This window comes from Rissa tridactyla, chromosome 13 (assembly GCF_028500815.1).
Source record: "Rissa tridactyla isolate bRisTri1 chromosome 13, bRisTri1.patW.cur.20221130, whole genome shotgun sequence".
NCBI lineage: Eukaryota > Metazoa > Chordata > Aves > Charadriiformes > Laridae > Rissa > Rissa tridactyla.
Window position 1 is genome coordinate 5,727,776 of NC_071478.1, and position 22,359 is coordinate 5,750,134.

At 44.6% G+C, this 22,359-nt stretch overlaps 1 protein-coding gene across 10 annotated transcripts in view; it reads right to left on the reverse strand.

The window, feature by feature from the left end:
- Window positions 1-22,359, reverse strand: part of PITPNM2 (phosphatidylinositol transfer protein membrane associated 2) — a 138,400-nt gene that overhangs the window by 40,723 nt on the left and 75,318 nt on the right. For all 10 annotated transcript variants that reach the window (XM_054220109.1, XM_054220113.1, XM_054220111.1 and 7 more), the window contains 4 exons: window positions 11,890-12,104; window positions 10,128-10,249; window positions 8,233-8,466; window positions 696-1,019 (listed from right to left, as the gene is read on the reverse strand). In XM_054220109.1, coding sequence (XP_054076084.1) covers window positions 696-1,019; window positions 8,233-8,466; window positions 10,128-10,249; window positions 11,890-12,104 — 895 coding nt within the window. The remainder of the gene's footprint in view (window positions 1-695; window positions 1,020-8,232; window positions 8,467-10,127; window positions 10,250-11,889; window positions 12,105-22,359) is intronic.

Sequence of the window (22,359 nt, forward strand, 5' to 3'; positions counted from 1 at the left end):
TGAACAGCTACCGCACAGTGCAAGGAGGCAGCCCCCACCCACTTTTTGGGGGGTACCTGCCTTGATTTCCCCAGTAGGTGATGGGGGTGCTTCACTGTGTGAGCTACACTGCAGCACCCGCAGAGCCAGATGCCTGCTTCGGAAACGAATGGCATGTAGCGGTGTATAACCCCGGCCAAGGAGCACCGGGGTTCTACCTGCTGTAGCTGTCTCCCGGCAGTTAACAGTGACCCACAGCCGGGGCAGTTCTGTGACACAGCAGACAAGTAGAGATCCAGAAAGGGAACACCGCTGAAGGACCAGGCCCTTTAAAAGCCACCAGTGTCTCTTGGGCAGCAGGGACTAACTCCCTCTGTGCTGCTCCTTGTCATCTTCTGAGACCCAGCGTTGCTAGCCAGCTGCCGTCTGCTCTACTGTTTTTTCATAGTTTCTCTGCTTTTGAGATTGGCAAGAATTCTGCCGTGTGCCACTGAGGCACAGTTATGGAATGACTAGAAACATTCCCAAACCCATAACAGGTCACCTGAGAAGACTGAGCCTGCAACACCAGCAGAGAAGGCCTCTAAGTTAAAAGGACTCACAGAAGAAATATGCATGGGCCCAACAGTGCCAGCCACCAGGAGACATGGTCGTACCTCCCCCAAAAGCCCAACCTCTATGCAGTTCAGAGGAGCAAGTCATCAGCAGCATCTTACCTCCTCTCTTTGAAGATCGTGAGGACTTGGAAGAGGTGGACCACTGTTTAGTGAGTGATCTTCCAGAGGCTGTTTCACTGTTACTAGCAACATCTTCTGTGTCAACAGGTGAAACTGTGTTGGCTTCAACATCCTTCTCACCAGGAGTGTCTTTGACTCCATGCTGCTCACTATCATTTTCACTGCAGAACTGGGCCATCTTCTGAGCCAGCATCAACTGCGCCTCCTTCTCCAGCTGCCGGATGTCCTCGATGGTGAGCCCATACCATTCATCCTGCCAGCACCAAGCCTGACGATGGGCACGGACCATGACCTTCCGCAAGCCTGCAAAGCCAGAACACCCCGGTCACTAATGCTACAAGACTGCAGGAATCCACGTTCCCTTCCCCGAAACCTCAAGGCACCGTGGTAGGGACATTGCAGTGGCATCAACAACACCATGCCAAAAGCTGCAGTAAAGGACCTTCATATAGCAAGCGTCAGGATGGCAAACTGGTCACTTTATGTACTTTATCTCCTCAATCCTTGCTAACCAACCATGCACTGAAAAGTCAGGCAGTCTTCTGCGACTGCTTTTAACTCGGGAAGGGATTGGGTTTCCTAATTCCAGATCCAGGACTTTGTCTTGGGACCACCCAACTCCACCAAGGAGAAGCCAGGCCCAGACCACAGCTGCATCTCCCATGAAGTTCTGGGAAGTTTGGATCCAGCCTTCAAAGTGAAGTATGCTCCCAGAAGAAAAAATAAAAATGCCAACATCAACAACAAAAAACACTGATTTTTTTTTTTTTTATGTGGGAGAGTTTCAAGTATTTCCTTCATGAACACTACGTAGCTCACCACATGACAGAAGCACACCCCACATCACCAGTGCTAAGACTAAAACCCCTCCTTTCCTTGGAAACCCGGTTTATGTATATCAGTGAGACTACATCAAAAATACAAGCTTCTGGGATAATGGGATGAGAAGAAAAGTAAGGGAGGGAATAAACATGCTTTATTTTGCAGATACTATTTGTCTTCTGCTGCATGAGAAAAATGAAGCAGGTAAAGCCAACTTAAAATATTTCAACATGTCACATATCTGAAAGGAAGAACTGTCTCAGTATCAACGCACGATGCTCCTGACCGGACAACAGAAACATTCCTCCAAGACTTAAACTTGTTGACTGACATCATCATACCACCAAGACTTTAAAAACAGTATAGTCACTCAGGATTTTCCACCAATATTATTGCTTAAAAGCTCATGACAGGTCAAAGCTCCAAACTGCTATTTATTACTGATGGGAGCACACAGCACTAATGGTGCTTTTAAAAGCTTCTATAAATACTGACAAACTAATTCTCAGAAGCCCTTCTGGGGAGGAAAAAAAAAATAAATAAAAAAATCAATAAGTGTTGTTCCCCCTTTAATTACCGGGAAACTGAGGCAGAGATGGGTTGAAGGACTTGCCAAAAGCAGCAGTGGGAATTGTTGTCAGTGGGATTACGGATCCACAATTCTCCTCTGCTAAGCCTGGAGCAGAAACATACTGCGCTGGAAAGCTGGCGGGCAGGGAAGCCAGCCTCCCGCTCTAACGAAGACCCTGGCTGAAGACCACAGGCCACACCACCACTACTGCTATTGTAAGACAGACAGCAGTCAACAGGCTACGTTACAATAATTTAAAAGCACCACCACAAGGAAAGATGGCCCTCGTAAGCCACCTCCATTTCCAGGAACACGGCTGAAGCTGGAGAGCCCCACTGCACGCAAGGCTTTTAAGGTGTCTCCAGCAACATTTGCTTCACTGTTGCACAGAAAGTCATAGATCTCACTACTGCCATGGTTTCTTCAGCCTAAATATCCCTTTTGTTTCAGCAATCACTTTTTTTTTTTTTTTTAAATCAAATCTTTATATAGTTATTTCCTTCCAGGCCCGGGCAGTTTATTTTCTGCTCTGCACTTTGGTTAGTTCTTAATGCCACCAGCCATCACAAGTCAACCTGTCAGGAGGAAATAACCATTGAGATCAGCAGCTAATGCGATGGACCAACTCAACCTGAACTTCATTGGTACAGCAAGATTAAATCGATCAATATTTTATGCATTTCTCTGCCTGACTTTCAGAAGAGAGCTCCATGTAGGAGAGGCAAGTTTGAGCCAGCAGACTGTGACCTTCTGGGGGCAGAACAAGGGGGCTCGGCAACTTAATTCTGTCCAACCTTAGCCGAGATTCGGAGTTATTTCCCCCACCAGATTACTTTTTGCAGAACTACAGGAGAACGTTTTAGCCTCTTCACCTCCCGTTATGATTGACAACCAGCCGAGCTTAAAAACGAAGATTAAACTCACATCACACCCACACTGAAAGCCACTAAAAGGTTTCCCCTTGCTGTAATTCAGTGTCCAACACCACAACTATCCTTTGGACTTCCACAATGCCCACTTCTACCTTGCTTGAAACACCTTGACAGCAGACTATGACCAGACAGAGAAGAGAACGGCCCCCTCGCTCTCATCCCAAGGCTTCCTCCGTTCCAGGTCTCAGCAGCCTCTGCTCTCGCTCCTGAATCCAGCCTTGATGTATCAGTGCACCAGCTCCTTGGAAACGCTGCGTAAAGGCAGAGATGCCACCAACTGCATATCTTTGTTTTAATGGACTAACATCAGAGGGAACATGAAACCCACTTGGGGGTAAAAAAACGTCTACTGAAGTTCCCCCTCTGCCTTCTTTCACCTCATCTCTTAAATCACAAAAATTGCCTGTATTGCTTCCTCCCAACCCACAGACCTCTCCATCTGCACTGCTCACATCGCTTTGATTAGACATCCCAAATCACCCTTCCTTAAAGCCTCGTTCTTTTGAAAACAGGGTGGCATTACAGGGCTTCATGGCTGTTGTGCCTCTATCGCTCCAGATTAGTTATGAAGTCAAAAAGAATGAGATTATTTTCCCAGCCTCTGGCCTTCACCTGGGATGTGTCAGCGATGCTGCATTTCTCTTTCTTAAACACCGGGAGAAAACCTGGAAGAGAATGAGGCTGTCCAGGTACAGAAGAAATTGAAAAATAAAAGTCATGGCTTGCCGGAAAAAAATCTTCACTGCTAGAGATGGAAAACTTGAGCAGTCCCTCAGTGCACAGCCGTGAGTATATCACCGAATTAATCTTCAGCCTGCAGCACTGAAGCCTTCCAGTAGGCAGCAGAGACCCAGAAGACACACCGAATGCCCCCCCCCAGCTATACAGATTCAAGATCCAGCTACGAATGACTGTCCTCACCTGTCCAGACACTGCTCCCCTCCCTGTGCAATGGAAAAAATCAAATCTTAAAGCATTTTTTTATCAAAATGTTAGAGGAAAACAAGTTTTTTGTTTGAAAAGTAAAAAGGAGGGGACAGATCAGACTCAGGAAACAGAGTGTAATTGGGAAAAATTCTCTTTTTAACAGATCAGAGAGGCCCATCAGGACAGTGCTGAAGGCATCTGTGGTCCAGTTCGCTTTCATTTTTCTCTCTGGCAGGAGGGGAGGTGCAAACGCCTCCTGCTCAGCCTGAGAAGTCCCTGTCCCACACTCAACCCCGCGCACTGTGCTTTCAAGCCATGCCGCAGGTCTGGCTGCAGCCCTTTCGGCAGTTTGCCTCGCAAGCCTGTGACGTGCTGCCCCGGGCAGCGGGAGCTGGACACAGAGGACAGGTTGGGTACAGCATCCCACCCGACACCTTACTCCAGGTGGGACAGAACGCAACAAGGCCAGTGGAGGTGAGGCTCTGGGCAATGCAACGCTCCTCCAGCCCTCCTGCCACCACCTGCCGTGGGGTGCGCGCCCCCTTCTCACCCACGCAGCAAACGAACCCAATCGACTTTTTTCTGGTTTAAATCTGCTTCTGTATGGAAGAACTGCAGGGTAGGAGGCGGTCTCCCAAAGAGATCTTTCTGTTGTGAAGAGAGAACTGAGCAGCCCAGGAGAATCAGGGAGGATTTTAGAGTAGGTTTTCCACCTCCACCCAGTGTGCACCATGCTCATCCAAGCCTTCTTGCCCCCAACTGGAGAATAACCCCACAGTCTCAGCAGGCAAGTCACCCAACTGAAGTCAATCAAGAATAACAGGAACAGGGGTTTTATAAGGTTGCAGGTACCAGCCAATTTCAGTAATATCAGTAGTTAGCAAGACTTCATTGTTTGTCTAGAGAGCACAATGCTTTGGTTCAAAAAAACCAAGGAAACCACACATGCACAAATGCACACATGCAGACTGAGTTCAGAAGTACCCATCATTGTTGTGTTGATTTAATTATAATATTTCCCACTGTGTTGTGCAGAAAGATCATCTGTGAAGAGTCTAGCAGGGTGCAAACATTTAAATCACTTGCCTTTCAACTCACCACCTCAACAACTCTGCTGCAGAGGCTGGCTGAATCCATGAGGTGCTGACTCTTGTAAATGATTTGCCTGCAGATTGCGGTGTTGAACTTAGTCTCACAAAAGAAGTGTAAACGACTATGAGACAAGCCAGGACGGAGAGAACTCTTTAGCTGGATTTAAAAAGCTTTTGTTCATAGTTCTGGGTTTGTTTTTCAAATTGAAGTAAAAATAGTAACTGAAACAAAAACTTAATGGAAAAAAACCCAAAACAAACCCCCCACCATCAAATCCTGACCAAACCCCCTCAACTATCCGTATAATAAAACTGTTCAGATAGCCATTGACTATGTACCCAGTGGCAACATCCCAGAACATTTTATAATGCGCTCTCACAACATCCTGGCAGCAGATAAAGGATGCCTGATTTTCCTTGAGCAACGCTATTTCCTTGATAGTCACAACAGATCCCATAACCCCGTCAGCACAGCTCTGGTTGTCTGAACGCATTTGATCAAAGGTAACCCAGAGTTAGATCTACTTGCTTCCCTACCTTCCCTTCTTCCCTTGCTCAGACCACTCACAAAGAAAAACCTGTGGTGACACCCGCGTCATGCTATGAGCGACCTGCCTATCCTTCTACCTGCGGGCCCCACCGGGCAGCGTCCTTCTGCATGAACTTTCTGTTTGAGGGCTTAAGTGAAGCAAAAGTTCTGCAGGAGAGCTTTGTAAAACAGCTCCCACTTCATCACTGTGCAACAATTCGGGCATATTTAGCCTAAGACACACTGGTTTAGACAAAGCTGCAGTTACCGGGATGGGAACACACTTTGCCACAGTATATAATCAATAACCCATACACAGTCAACACACTTGTTTAATAGCAAAAGAATCACAGCCCACGTGCACCATTAGGAAGCAAGTGGGAGCAGAACATTATGCAGTGCCAGTCCAATTAAACTTAAATTCTATGGGAAAGGAGTAAAAAAGCATACAAATATTACAGCCAAGTAGACTAATAGCCCACAATTTTAGTCTGTGTCTCAGGCTGTCAAAGCACTGAGTAACTGTCCAATTAGTCATAAGAAAAAATGGCTGTTGCACTCAGTACGACTGAGAACATTTCAACACCATCCCCCAGAGTTACTCCCTCTGCACTCAGTAGCCTTTCTACATATCACAACCCGTCCGTCACTTAACTCAGACACATTCTTCTTCCAAACCATTCTCTAATTTTAGTTTGCGCCACTAAAGGACTGCTCCCCTCCTCGGGCAGCATTTGGATCCAGCTCTTGGTTTCTGCATCAGATTTCTGGCTGCCTTGGTGACCCTGCACAGAGAGCGCTAATTCCCCAAGAAACAAATTGGCAGGAGCTGGGAACGGAGGAACCAGTAGAAAAATGCCAAGGAGTGGCTGGCCCACAAGAACATGTCTGGCACCAGAGAGCTTGGTCCACCATCGGCTGCACAATGCACAAAGGTCTCCATCTGCTTTCGGTCACCAGTTGAAACCCCAAAACTGGGAGCAGTATATAAGCCCGGTCAGACATGTTGTAGCCCACATCTTTCCAACTTAAACATCCTCTTACCTTGCTGTCTTTGGTAGACGAGGTCTGGCACTTGTCCCACCCACTAATGGCTTCCCCACGGCTATCCCATTGCAGGGGAAGGCTACGCATCTTTCACAGACACCCAAAGCTTTTGCTTTCACTTTTCACTCACTCAACTTTGTCTTGCCTTAAAGACTTTTCTGATTTTATGCATCTTAACCACTTTGAAAAACAGTATTTGCCATCATTACAACAGCGTGGAAAGGCTTTTGAAAGGCAGACAATGAGCTGGCTCAGCTCTCCGCAAAGCCTCAATCAAGAGGAAAATGTCAGGCAATCTTTCATGAAATACAAAAGAAATGTTTCTAAGGGACCACAGTTTAATCTATGCCAAACACCTCTGAACAACTGGAAGAATCACATGCTTCTTTTCCATTTAATAGATACAATGGAGTTGTTATTCTGCCCCCGTGTTTTGCAGTGTACACTAAATTAACCCGTGTCACCAAAACACCAAGGGAGCTCATTGCAGAGCGCCACTTCTAATACGGTCTGTAACAGGTAAAAACTTCCATCTGGGGGTAAAGTAAAACCAAAGGAGCTTTAAGAAAGCAACCTGTGACTATTCAAAGAGCGGTGCACACTATCAGCATTTTCCACATCACCTCTCAGGAGCACAGTATGACAGAAAAGAGCTATAAAATTACTTACTTATGCTAGCATCGGGCATTTCAAAGCAGCTTTGCATATAGAAGGGACAGCTCTACAGGTCATGTAGGAGGACTATCCTCGTTTGAGGTAAAACAGCAAGCAAGTAGCATCCTTTACAGGGCCTTTCTTTGCCCTTTTCTTTGCCCTAGGACAGCCATAGCTCTGCACTTTTTTTGAGATGGGAATGCTTCTTTGAAACATTCTTTAAGTTTTCCACCTGGCCACAGATCCTGTCTCTTCTGGCAAGGCTCAGAAACTATCTCGGTTGTGTTACAGATTTTCTGCAAAGAACAAATTACTGCCAGCACTGCCACCACCTGCACCGTCTCCACTTAGTTACTTCTGGGACACAAATAATACCTCCTTAAAAGCATTCGCCTAAGAAGGATGCATCAATCAAAGCAGCATTTACTCGCAACTGAGAGCTGTCACGGGGGACAGAGAGGTACGGCCACACAGAGACCCACCACTGCTGCCGCACGGCAGGTGGAAACTACAGACACTCCAGAGAGCGGTTTTCTGAAACCACTTAGGACTCACAGGTGAAGCTCATTTCTTTGAGCAGCCTCTGAGGATTTTGTCCAAAATAAAGAAAACTGGCAGATTTTGAAAAAGATATGGCAAAGATTAACAGTCAAATCCTTGTCTAAAAAAAGAGAACGCAAAATCTCGCCTACACAGGACTTGAAACCCTTTTCAGCGGCAACCCTTCCAGTGGTTTGGATTCACACATACAATTATAAGTGACAGAATAACATGATTTTTTCTGAACTGACCCACAGCTCTGCAAAAGAGCAATTAGATCTGAGAATCTCTTCACAGACACGTCTTGGGATACGATACATTGCACATACCTCACCTTTGTGTTTCAATTCAGAAACAACGTTAAGGAGTCGACAGTGAACTTTGGAAGACTATAAATGCTCACCAACATCGTGGATAAACCGCTCGATTTTCGACTGCATGCCCCAGTATCTGAACTCGACTTTACAAAGTTTATATGCACACATGATGGGGTATTTCCCAGGGTTGTTCTTGTACTCTTGAATCCAGTCTTCCGAGAGGGGGCCTCTTTTAGTCTTCACTGATTTATACAGCTTCGGATCCTCCTCAGCTTTGTATTCATGCGGAGGGATAGGATCTTTAACAATATCAATAGGATCTATAGAAAGAGAGTAGAAACAGTTAGTCATTTCCTTTTCCCAAGCAAAAGAAAATATCATTTTCCAGGAGTTATTTCTGTTTTGGTAAGTCCCAGAAGCATTATAGCGATTTAGTTTCTTTTTACTTGCACTTAAACAACTGATATTTAAATTGTTTACACATTGCTCCTGGGCAGCAACCAGCTCTGACAGAGGAACTAGTACGCACAGTTCCAGCAAACAGAGGCTTTGCTCCAAATAGATATTTTTGCCCACAGTGACTGAGATCCACAGCACTCTGGCAGACCCGCACACTCCATCTTTCCAGCTACAAAAAGATCTTTTGCACATTCCACCTTTCAGCTTTTCTAGTGTCGCTCATAGTGCTACAACTCTGTCTCATCTGAGACAATTAAATACACCTGCCCTTTCCTAGCACTGTTACGGAAAGGACGCTGCCCACTGAACAGCTTATCTTTGGAGTCCCTCAAGTGAAGGTACCGGTAACTCCTCAGGTGTTATTGTTAGACCAGATGTACTATGGAAGGCAGAAAGTTTAACTTAAGTCCGAGTTCAACAATGGAGAAGTGGGAACTGCAATGGGAGCAGAGTGAATGAACATATTTTAAAGATCTGCAACCCTCACGCCAGATCTCAGACAAGCATCTGAGGTTTGGATTGAAGGGCAGGATCGCACTTGCCAAGAAACAACAGCTCTTCTGACACTTCTCAGTGAGGCAGCATGACTCAGGCCTGTTTGCTCAGTACCGAAAGCCCGATCAGATAGGCTTAGGAATGAGGACAGTCAAACTGAAGTTCAAAACGAAGAAGTTCAAATCACGTAACACTCAAGTAAAATTGCATGGGGTTACTGTCATGTGCCCCATGTCAACAGCGCTCCAGAAGCCAGAGCAGCCACTAGATGTCCTTCCCCAGAGCTCCTGCCGTGGCCAACGCAGTGTGGGGCTGCCAGAAGTCAGCAGGAGCTCAACAGTTCTCCAGTCTCGGCAGCTCCAGGGCAAGGGATGCGTGGGTCCTGCGTGGCTGCAATTGCCAGCACTCCCTGCCACGGAGCCGGGTCCCCAGCAAATGCCAAGGGCACAGACCACGATGGACAGCAAGAGAGAGGAATTGCTATGACACTTGCTATTCTCTGCCTTTTTACATTCCCTTTTGCCTTTTCTCGTTAAATCCTTACATATATAAGGTTCATTGACCCAATCTCCCAAAGACAGCTGCGAAGCTGAAGTGTTAACCTGCATGAGGGCAAGACTAAGGGAAGGGGAAGCAAAAATGAAATACACCTTCACGTTTCCGAAGTGCAGATAGGAGCTACACAAATATACAGCAATATTTTCCTCCTCTATGGTTATTTCTTCATTTTATGCCCAAAATCATTAGATGCCATACTCCCTCAGGAGCTGCACAAATAAGACAGCAAAGCATCAGCTTCATTTTACAGATAGGGGATTCAAATTATTTCCATGTGATTTACATCAAGCCTAGAAGAGAACTCATGTGTCCTCACTCGATGTAACCCTACCCAGTATCCTGACACTGACGTGGATGCAGGTGTGTGGTTAGGGGGGCAATGGGACAGAGAGATGGAACATACCAAGCAAAAACCTCTACATAAAAGCGCGCAGAATAAAGGAAAAAGTACAAGAAAAAAGCTATTCACCTAGAATGGTTTGTCTTTTTTCTGCAGGAGAAAGGTTGAACACGTTGACATGCTCTCCCGGATCAGTTTTGTAGTACGTCTCAATATCAATAGAGAACTTCTCCACAAAAGGACACGTATACCTGAAAACGAGAACAATGCAGCTTAGAGTAAATCCCGCTCGGCTTGGCAAGCGGAGAAAATGCTTTCCTAAGATGTACAAAATCAGCCTCAAATCCAAGCCAGCCTTCACTCGTGTTTTACTTCAGGTATGCTTAAAATACCAACTGTACAGGTTCAAATCTTCTTTAATAACTTCTTAAGACAGGAGCTCGCCTCGGTCACGTGCCTTCACTGAATAGCTCTGGTTTAGTACAATCCCAAGCCCACAGCAAATGGGTGTGCTCCCCGTGAGCTGTTACATGGATTACAGCTGAGAAGATACCGGTGTGAAGAAGAACCACACACAGTTATTGGAGACTGGGCACCCACGTTGACAAAGAAACAACTTCCCAGGGTGGCAACCAGCAAGCGTTGGCAGGAGAAAGCCCGAGAGGACCACCAGGTCATCTCACTTTGCAGAGACACTGACAAAAACCTGCAACTTAAAGTTTGAGACTGTCTCCTCCAGGAGAAGATTATCATGACAGACTGCTTTTAAAGGGGCAGTTTTCAGCAAGGAGATAACTTTCAGGTCTGCTATACTAACAAGTTACGTTATCCTTGCAGGTATGACACAGATACAAACACAAGGACACCGTGGAAATGCATCAATGGAGTTCTTGCCCAGAAGCTATGGCAGAATAAAATATGGACTGGTTCTGTGCAGCGCCAGGTTTCCTGGCCAACTGATTGACTCACGGGCATTTCAAGAGAATAGATAAAAACAGACTGGCAGTGGACTTTAATCACTTGAGAGTCAGACAGCTCCATTATATTTAGTCTTGAGCAACCGCTCGTACGCAGATGCTGACTCCCCAACCTTTCCCCAGACTAACGTTGCTTGTAGGGAGCAGCAAAAACAGAACTATGAAACTTTTCTAGATTTTTGATAAAAATCAAAATATCCATTAAAGCCTTTTTATTATGAAAGATGACAGCAACATCAGACTTGTAAACCTGGAAAAGGGCAAATGCTCTAAACCAGTGTAACTGGCATACAGGCTATTTATTCCAGGTTAGCTGAAGCCCTTCCAGACAAAAAACAGCCAAAATGAGGAGGTTCCAGAGGGCTCCACAGAGCCTCTGGCACTCTTCCCTTCTCAGGGTGAAAACCATAGGATGTAGATTTGTTATTTTCTAGCTAAATGACAGTAAGACAGTTTCCAGAAAAGAAGCACCAGGTTTGTTTATTTGTTAAGATTTTCTTTTCCCCCTAGAACAAATGAATCCTGTCTTACTTGACGGCGTTCAACATGACAACTGTCCCATCACTGTGTACATTTATAACTTAAGTAAGCTGGCAGATACCTGCAATGTTAGGCAGAACATGCAGTGCAGGATACAAGACTAAATAAAAACCATTCAGGATTTCCCATGCATTGATGAACAAAACAGTTCGCGTTTAAGAGCAATCAGCCACAAATTCTCAAGTATGTATGCAGTCAGCTCAGGCAACACTCGCACTCCTGAGATGAAGCACTGCGTAAGAATTTTAGGACTTGACCCCAGTTACTCTAAAGGACATTACTGGAGATGGAAGAGACGCCACTGCCACACAGAGTGACATCAAATCCTCTCTCTAAAGTAGGAAAACACCTCTGGATATCTTGGTAAGTTTTACCTTGTCCTGGTATAAGGATATGCATTCCATGATTCTTCTTCGACTCGCAGAGCTGCCTTGGGCAATATTGACCGAAACCAGCTGGGTATGTGCATACCAATGTGGTACACTTTGTGAGTATACTGCCCGTTGCCGCCCGGTCCATCCATGTATGGCCTGTTCTCCAGGATCTCCACTCCACTGCCTTCCCCACATGTCTCCTCTCTGCTCTTTTTCTGAAAGGAAAAATATATCACGCGGTTAATCCTCCCAATGCATTGCACACAGCAAGGTCTCAAAAGCGCATGAACGTCGGGGATGGTTTCTAGGACTCCTTTTGAGCAGCGCTTCGTACAGACAGCAGAACAGTAGCAGCACCCTGGCAGTAAGATTACCAAACCTAGAGATTATAAAGGAAAAGATTGAGAGACTCGTGTGGCCAACACAGGAAGAGAGATCTGATTTGTTAGGGATCCTGTAAAAATCTGGATTTGGACAGTGAGAAACAGTTTGAATAGTGACTCAATGACACATCAATTCCTGCTCCTACCCCAGGTTACATGTGGCTCTTCCGAGAGCACACGAAACCTGGGCTCCAGCTGTGAACCACCCAAGAGCGCAAGAAGCTTTCTCATCAGCGGGTGACACGGCGAAGGGGAGTTTGTCCGACTTGGCACATTCTTGTGGTGTTGTGTCAGCGTGAAGAATCATACACACGCTCGGCGCAACATCACAGTACTAAAGACTATTTTATGACCTAAAACCACAGGATTTGGGGGCTTGTTGCTTGTGGTCTGGCAGGGCAGCAGCTCTCCAAGAACAGCTTGGAGACTATGCTCTGCTAATTAAGATATTTAGAAGAAACAACCCAAGTTTGCCAGAATTCACACAGCACCCCCTGGCAGCCTCCATATTTTGGCTTATTTGTACTATTGTCCCTCGTTGAGAAACTTGGCAAAAATTCCTTCAATAAAAAAAATACTAATTTCAGTGCTTCTAAGAAGAGCTATAGGCAAACCAAATATTTATTCATTTGTAACACATTTCAGCAGATTGGATGATGTATAACCTTCATCATTTCCAAACATCAGATTCATATTGTTAGTATTTTGAGTTTATTGTTTGTATTTGAGAGGACAGTACTTTGGAAATTAAGAAAAAAAAATGGAATTTTATACAAGAGTCAACTGTGAAATATAACACAACAACCACCTCCCGTTTTTGGCATACAAGCAATTCAAAGGATAACACGGTTTAACAGAAAATTATTAATAAGATGCACGAGATCAGCTTCTCCTCTTTTGAGGACAGGATGATAAGCCAACACAGCTATTTAGAAGTAAATAGCCCTCTTTTTAAAGAACTCCCAAGTGATTTTAAATTTAAACAGCTGTAACCGACAAATCCAAATAACTGACAGCCTAAATAGTCTTTTTTTTTCCTGCTCCAAAGCACTTTTTTTACAGTTTATATCTAACATTCATCTGGCAGTTCATTAAAACACACATCCTCTTAAAACAAAGCACTGTCTTTCAGTTCTTATATAAGCACTGACCAACTCCTGTACAAATATTTATGACAGTAACATTAAATAATCTTGATGACCCAAAAATCTGGTTAATTCAAAGGTCTCGGAAAAGGCAGTAACCCAGCAGGCATAGCGAATGTGTCAGACAGAGTAATAGCACAGCATCTGCTCTGAACAGTTGATACAAATTATGGAGATCTAGAGTTTTATTATATGGCATAAGCACGTGGAAATCATAAGCAGAGGAAATACATGTTCTCTTTGTGCCAAATTATCACATGTAGAATCGTACATCAGCTAGATTTAAAACTCCATTCTACATTGCGTGGTTACCAGCAATTCCAAGGCAAATCCGCAAGTCCTCGTTAGGGACCAAACATATTTAAGTAGTTTTTAAATTTCAAAAGAAACCCACAACACCAAGTGGACACAGCACCTCGTTCCCAGATTTACAAATGCTTGTCTTGCATTGGAAAACCAAAACACCAAAGATTTCTTTTTGTTTTAATAGCCATGGTTGATGTGAAAATGGATAAAAATTCTCTGTATGCTTTCTTTCTCCGAGTGTGATTTCATACTCTTCCTTTCAGAGCTACGTCCGAGATACGCCTTATGCCTTGTCTTCCTCCGATAGCCCTCCACCTCCTGACACTCTTCAGAGGGTCTGGGTTTGAAGCCGGACACACAGAGCTAACACTAACACTCTCCGCTTTTCTTTGCCCGTTTAGCCATTCTGATAAAATCCTGCCGCATGAAGACGACTTGCCTGGTTCTCATCCTGCAGCTAGAACCCTGGCGAACCTGCAGGATCGGCCAAATTTGCTTTACTTCCACAAGCAGCTTTTCCCCATGACCTGGTAGCGCTAACACTCAGCTCCTCAGACAGAGCTGTCTGATCAGCAGAGATGTGAGGGGGGGCAGGGTCCTGTGGTCCCAGCACTCGGTGAGGGAAGGAAGAAGGGAAAAACCCAAATTAACTGAGACTCTGTGGAAGTCAGTTCACATCCCACTTCCGATTTCTGGTTATTATAGTCATTTCTATGCACCTGCAGGAGACTGTGAACCCTATTCTGAGAGCAGAGCACGCTTCCTCCTTCAGCCAGATGATCAACTCCTGCCCACAGCCTCTTTTACCCCGTTGCAAGCCTTGAGCAAATTTTGGCGGTACGCATTCCTCCTGCTTTTTACTTATCTACACAAGATACGTGTCGATACGTTACTTATCTACACAAGATATGTGTAGATACATTACTTATCTACACAAGATATGACACGGGACAGCAAGAACGTTTGTTTAGATGAATGCAAAATAAGAGCTGCACCTCTGCGTGACAAAAAAAAAAAAAAAGAATAATCAGAGCTGCAAAGTTTGTATCCCAAACTATCTTTTGAGCCAGGCCAATTTATATTCAAAACACAACATAACTGATTGCTGGGAAGGAGAGTATGGTCAAAGAAAAACTCCACACGATAAACCCACACAAAGCTGCTTCCCAGCCCTGCGTGCTCTCGTGCTACCAGCCAGCTTACCGAGAAGGCAACAAGCCACCGTAAGGTCAGGAAGGCCCGAACAAGTCAGGTTAGATGCTGAACAGTACAATTACTAACCAGTCATAAAGACAAAAAGAAGATACGTTTCTCAGACAATAAAAATAAAGACATCAGCCACGTGCACTCGAGAGACCAGGATGATACTCTGCGCTTAAGTGGTACTGTGAAAGTACACCACTTACGGACATGGAGAGCAATTTGCTTTTCAACCATATAGCCTCTTCACGTCTATTGTGACTCAGCTACAGCATCGAGAGGGCCTGTTACAAGGAAATGGTCTGCAAACAACAATTAAAAAACAACCATCGATTAGGAAAGCATTTGACTTGCAAAGTGCCTGGCAAGCCCTCTTCAAAGGGTATCTTGTCTGCTGGGAGTGGCAGATATGCAGGCATTTTAGAGTCAGTCTTGAAGGTTTCAGCCTCATAGACCCACGCCCCTATGAGAAGTAGAGACCTTATTTAGCAGATTACCTGTGTTATTATTACTTGCTACCAACTGACAACAGTATTTTCCCTCTGTCTGAGGAACGGTCCCCAACAAAATCAAAGAGTAGCTAACAGCCTCTATATGCAAGTTATCTAAGCTGTAATCACAGTAAACTGTCTTATATTGTATTACAACAGGAAATCCAGTCATCCCTTTAGAAGTCCCTCTCTCTGCTGATGACACTCCACGTTCTGCACAGTCCCATCAATAGCTTTCCAGGACAGATGGTGACACAGATCCCTCCTAGCTAAAGTAATAGCATTAAATTACTCATAACAGGGAACCCAGAGAAGCAGATGCACCATGATTAGCAAGAATGCCAGTTACTTAAAGGCTTCTATTAAAATAAATCTCTTGGCACGGCAGCATAGCATGGGACACAGCACATGACCTCACCATAACAATCCCAGATGAATAATTCCCATGAATGTCATCTAAACATTGGGCTAGCCTAACCCCATTTATCATCCGCCCTTCACAACAGGAGACAAACGGCTGTAAACAAAGCCTTCCACTAGCAAAGACAGGTTCATCAGTTCTCAGATCTTCCATCCCCTTTCCCAGTCAGAAATGTGCGTCTCTATCAGCTAACACCACGGAGCACATCTTGCAAAGCCCTGGCCCAGCAAACTTCTCCTGGCACAGCTGAGTGGGACCAGGTGACTAAACGCAGCTCATACGTGTTTCTAGTGGGGTACAGCTCAGTAAAGGAATGACGGTTGATGGCATGAGAAACCCCCACAACTTGAGGAATCTCACTACAGCTGGAGGAACAGCATTCACAGAACAAGAATGCATAATGCTGGGTAAAAAGCTAAGATATGCCTTATTGCATTAGCTCGAGAAATACAGAAGTCAGACTGTGGAAATTAAACTTGCCTTGTAGTGTTTTGCTTTTGGTGAATTAGAAGAAAAAACAACCCCACCAATCAACGCAGTATTGCCCACAAGACGACAGAGAAGATTATTATCCTAAGCCAACAGAGTCCCTCTCCTTGGGCCTCAACCCCCGAGTAAAGCACAGGCTGCAGACAGGCTCAGGGGCGTACACGGAGAATCCCTGCAAAGCCTCAGGGCTTTAGTTTCTCCTAAAGTTTTTTTTTATTGTAACTTCCTACTTTGAGCACTGCAACGGTACAGCAGAGAACAGTAAAGACAGGGTAGGTTGCACAGTGATAACAGGCGATGCAGGCATTCTTTTAGTTTTTAAAAATAGACTATAGCTATAATCTTACCTTGTTTACCACTGATCATTGTTTACAGGACAACCCCTCAATCTAAACAAGTTAGTGATTACAAAAGGTTGACATGCTTTAGCTTCACGATGAAGTGTCATGGTGCGCTGCAGCAATGTATTTACACAGTACCAGTGGCCTACTTTGATGACCTGTGAGAGTTTTGATTTGAGGCTATTCAAATTGCGAAGACTGACAGCACTATGCTTGGTAGACCTATTGTCCACAAATAACGAAGACACAAATCGTTGTCTGGAAACAATAACCAGAGTTTTTGCTTTTTTCCTCCAGCTCCCATGAAGGGCAACAGGGTATTTTGTTGATAGTCCAGACAAATTCTTCTGGGAGAATCCATTAAAATAACACTGAAGCCTTGGGATTTTTTTTTTTTATCCCATTTAGACACAGATAGGGATACAAGAAGTTTACAGCTGGTTGATGGTTTCAGTTAACAGCGACAGCAAACAAAGGCATCTATGTAACCACTGAACAAGAACATGACAGCAAATATCCCCAGAGGATCCTGCTAACATACTTGCTCATGCTCTTGTGGCAAGGGAGGCTGGAAAACATTTTCTATGGCCAATTACTATTTTTTTTTATTGTTTTGGATGCTAAGGCTACCACAAATGCCAATTAAGTCCCCAGAAACAGACCTGTCCTTTGGGAACCAGAGAAAGCCTAAATTGCCTCACACAATCCACCAGACAACAAAATGCCTAAAGCCGCCTAGGATGGATGACTCCTGCCAGCACTGAATAGGTTTTAAGACCTGTTTTCACTAATCAGACCTGTTTAATTTTTTTTTTCTGTTCAGTTTCAGAAAGGAAGCACAAAAGTTCCTAAGACGTAAAGGGTTGAGTAACAAAATTTAGGCTGGGAGAGGAATAAACTACTTGTTTTCAATCTCTTCCACACGTTAAGGGAAAATACTCCCAACTACCTCCAGTTGGACATTATTTAGGCTGATGGAGATGTCACTCTTCTAATTTTCCAAAGCGTTGCCTTCTTCCCATCACCAGCTGCCTTTCTTGATGTGCTCCAGGCAGCTGCCTACCAGCCATCATCATCTCCTGCCCGCGGGCACTGTGCAAGAGCGGAAGCTGCGTGTACGAAGAAGGTGCCAGTCAGACGACGACTGGTGCGTTGCACACGATAGCCTTCTACGGAAATGCTGGGAGAGGTTATAGCAAAGCAGCCTGTTAGCCTCAGCCATGTATCTGGGCTTATTGTGGTGATATTAGCAGTCAAACACCACAAATAAACCAGCACGACAACAGACTCACCGTTTCAGCCATAGCTGCTGCAGGCCAGAATTAAACAGCACCTAAATCCAGACAGCCAACGAGAGGGATGCTGGAAAATACCAAAAAGGTCCTGAAACTAATGCACGGTTTATTCTTAACAGATTTTTCCCAGCATAGGATTTTTGGTACACGGATAACGTGTACAGTGACGATGTGCGTGCACATAGGTGCATCCGTTCTCTCTTCAGCTGTCTCTTGCTGCAGTATGACTCAGCTCTGTGTTCTGTTAACCACTCCTTCCCGAGCATTTGAATTGACATCTCATTCATTATGAGCAATCTGCTTTCACCACCGACAACCTTCTGCCTGCTGATACAGATATCTGATAGACCAGGCACCATTCATGGACAGTATTTACTGCAGGTAATCAAAAACTGGGTCTTTGACTAGAAAAACAAAATGTTGGTTTATCCTTGAAGTACAGTAGAGTCATACTTCCCAAGCCATTTTTTGTTGGTTTGTTTTTTTTTTTTTTCTTTTCAAAATGTGTGTGTCAAAGGCCTGAAACACTCAATTAAAATGATATCACCATAACCAGGGTGATACCTGAGCAAAAAGCTTTTTTTCCAATGTGAAAGAAGGGTGCAGAGGAGATGGTACTATTCCACTCTCACAGAAGCCAAGAAGGAGAACTTCCAAACAGATCAAACCCAACATAATTTTATCAGTGCATAACATGTTCTAAGAGCAAGCAGGAAGTTACACGAATTAAATTAAAAATAAAAATCACCCTTACTGTTATTGATGCATTAGAGTGCAGAAGTAGAACAGCACACACAACTTCTTGCTGTCAAAGGCTTTTGTATCACAGTCAGAATAGCCGAGTCCTCTCACATTAAAGATGACGGAATCAACAAGAGAGCATCATTTCGAAGAGGCAGAAAGTAACCTGAAGACACAGAGCTGCTAGCAGGCTGGTGTCTAGTACCCAGATCTTTCAAGCCCCATTTCAGCATGCTAACCATGATGCGGCAGTCCTCTTCATTGGGCTTGAGTAGGCACCTTTACCAAAATACAGCAAAACAGTCCTCAAGCAGGGAAGCTTCTCTATTCCTGTTTTGCAGGAGTTGAGCGTAGTCTTACTGGTTATATTGAAAAGACAATATTAAAGGTAGGCAGGAGCTAGGAACCCTGTTGCCTCAGGGATGGCTTTATAACGGTATTTTTGAGCTAGCACAAGCGGGGTACAAGCGAGAAACAATCCACGTCAAGTTGGACTGACAGTCCTTCAACAACAACAACATTGCTGGAGGGCAGTACAGGACTTGTGAGTTTTGTTCTTGGTACTAAAAGGCAAGGCTTACTATATCTCATCACAGTTAGGTTGGCACTACCTTAATGGGAAACGAAGTTCAACTGCAATGGGATTTCCCATTCTCTCCACGGACACTATTCCTGCCCTTTCAGAAGTTGTGGACACCACAGGACTATGTCTTTGTTTATGCCACGTGCACCGCATTATGAATGCAGGCAACTTTAAGCTGCAACATCTGTTTCCATGGCAATGGGACTGCATCAGCAATCCACTGGGTTTAGTTTAGGCCATCTTCACTCAGGCTTCAGCGCTGCACACAAATCATTACTGTTAACAGCAAACTAAGTGATGTCACTAGTAACCATGGTGCCCACAGCTGAGGTTTCCGTGTGCCCTTTGCGCTCTAACATGCATCCTTCACGCATGACAACTATTTTAATCCAATTAGTGCTGTTAAAAAAAAAAAAAATACATGAAGGGCCAGTGTCAATACTTATTTGGCAAAGGAAGGTTAGTTTGAGTCAACAAGATAATAATCAGAACATGAAGCTTTACAATAGCACTTTGATTCCAAGCCTCGTTGCACTGTACACATCGGAATGACCTGAAACCCTGGGGAGAGGGGAAAGAAATCTGTTCCTCATCAATGGCTTTATTAATAAAGGCAGAAGAGCAGCTGTTTTAAACATCCTCCTCTAGGTTTGATCAATGGCTGGGCAATGTGCAGTGCTTCATTCCATCTAGACAACACCCCTTCCCCCAAACACCGGTGCTTCACCAGCTGAACGTAAAACCTGGTCGTAAGTGTTCCTACCATCCAATCGAAAACAAACAAAAGGAGTCCTAAAGTAAGAGCGAGTGTTGTAAAGTGTGTGTGTTGAAGGAGATCAGAAGACTCCCTGTCCTGGCAAAAACCTAGTCATAATGCCATGGAAAGACTGCCACTTTCCAGGCTGCTCTATCAGATGGCCAAAGAGGACAGCTCTATCAATACAGAGACATTTCGGAGAGACTGAAGACTTCACTGACCATGAGCACAGTCTCCTCCAGATCCACTCACTTTACAGATCAATGAACCACCTTCACATCCCTCCCCAGCACTGGGTTTGGAAGCGATAGATCCTCCTGGCAGATCAGAAATCCCAGCAGTGACTCTGTCTCAGCAGGAATGGGGTTGTCCCCTACACACTCTGCAGCTGGGGGTTATGCTCAGAGCCATCAGGACAGCCAAACACCTTTTGCCCTTCCTCCTCAAGATAGTCTGGTTTCATTGGGGACATCTAAACACATTAGCTTATTAGGTAGATGATTTTGAGAGTAACCATAAAGTAGTTAGCATCAGTCTTCCCAACGTAGCACTGCATAGCTGCAATTTCCAGGAGGGTTCCCCTTAGGGTCCTTCCCAACTCTGCTGGAAGCTGCCATCTGATCACCTCCCTGCCTGCAGCAGGCATAGTATGGGGCTCTTCCCTCAAGTTTACCAAGGAAGAATTGGGACTATCACACAGAAATTGCTGTCCTTTTGTCCCGTGCTTCAGTCACTGTGTAATGCTGCCTCCAGGGAGATATGAAGCACACAAGGAGAAAGAAGATGTCACCCATGAAGGGTCTTTCTGTCAGAGAGAAGCACATGTAGAGCTGCTTTCTGACAGGAGGTAGGTTAGCGTCCAGGAGATCCCAGGTCCGCTCCTGCCACCCCTTCACTGTCCTGAGAGATGTTTGAGGTGGGGGTCACAGCCCTTTGCAGCTGCAAGAACCTCCCCCTCTGAGCTTCCAGCCCCAAATCCTGCCAGACTCCCAGCCAGCAGAAGCAGAGCAAAGCTGAGCATGCAGAAAACCCTGAAGAAGGGACCGTTCTCACCCAAGCAAGTGCAGGTTACAGGCGCCGCATCTGCAGCACTATCATTCTTGGCTGCTTTTCTTGTAAGGTAAAACACATTCTTAAAAAAAAAAGCCCTAAAAGTTAAAGGCAGGACAGGTTGTCAGCAGCAGCCTCTCGCAAGACAGAGCAGAAATATGTGCAGCATCAATTTGTACAAGTGTTGTATGCACTGCATTAGTTAGAATCCGGTCTCAATATTAATGAAGCTGTTTGTACAAAACCAGGATATTTTGGGGACAATCAATTGTGCAGGACTATAAATAATTTACAGCATTAAGAGAACCGTTCTCACGGCCACTCAATCACTTCGCCTTACAAAGACGCCCAGTCACACTCCTACAGAGCCCGGGCTGGATGTGCCAGAGGCACAGGAATTAGGAATCATTTTATTACGGAGATACCTCAAACTTGTTTACCGCACATGCTCCATCTTTCAAAACGTCTACTACACTTCCAGCTCAGTATTTTATCTTACCTTGCGTATTTCCTTCCTTGTCTTCAAATGGATTTTTCACTGTATTAACTATTCCACAGACACTGTCTGGGAGAATTACTGTCCCTAGTTTAAAGGGAGGTAAAGCAAATTGACCATTGTTATACTGCAAATTGCAGACAAAATTCCAACTCAGTGCGTTCTGGTCCGACTACATCCCTTGGATTTTAGGAACCCAATGCAACTCTTCACTAACAATAGGCTGCATGCTAAAATACTGAAGGAGTGGCTTAGAGAAATCCCCACAGTTTTCCTAATACTTAATTCATTACTTGCCTTCAAGTATTTGAAAAAGTCAGGACCTAATCTGGGTGAACAGTCAATATTTTGTCCACACGTCAGAAATCTTCTTTCATAAGAATAAAAAAATAAAGAAGGAAAAAGGATTTTTGGCAGCCACAAGCTCAGTAGGATTCTAAGCGCTGCATCCCGTATTAAAACCAGTACAAATCGGAAGTTTAAAATAATTTTTGTGTTATAGACTTCTCTCAGCTTCACTCAGTTGTTTTTTTTAGAGAAAGAGAGCATTTGTGAACTGCCAAGGCAACATAGTTCACTACTCTAAAATCAATCTTCTTTCGCCAGGTATGGAATAACTGCCACTATAAGAACTGGATTCCAGGATAATGACTACAAAACAAGAAAAAAAAAAAGTAAATGCTGAAGAGATGTTTGCTATTTCTGTACGTTTTCCCAAAATGCTAACCCGTACGGGTGTCATTGTTACCTGTGCAAATTAAACCGCAAGTCT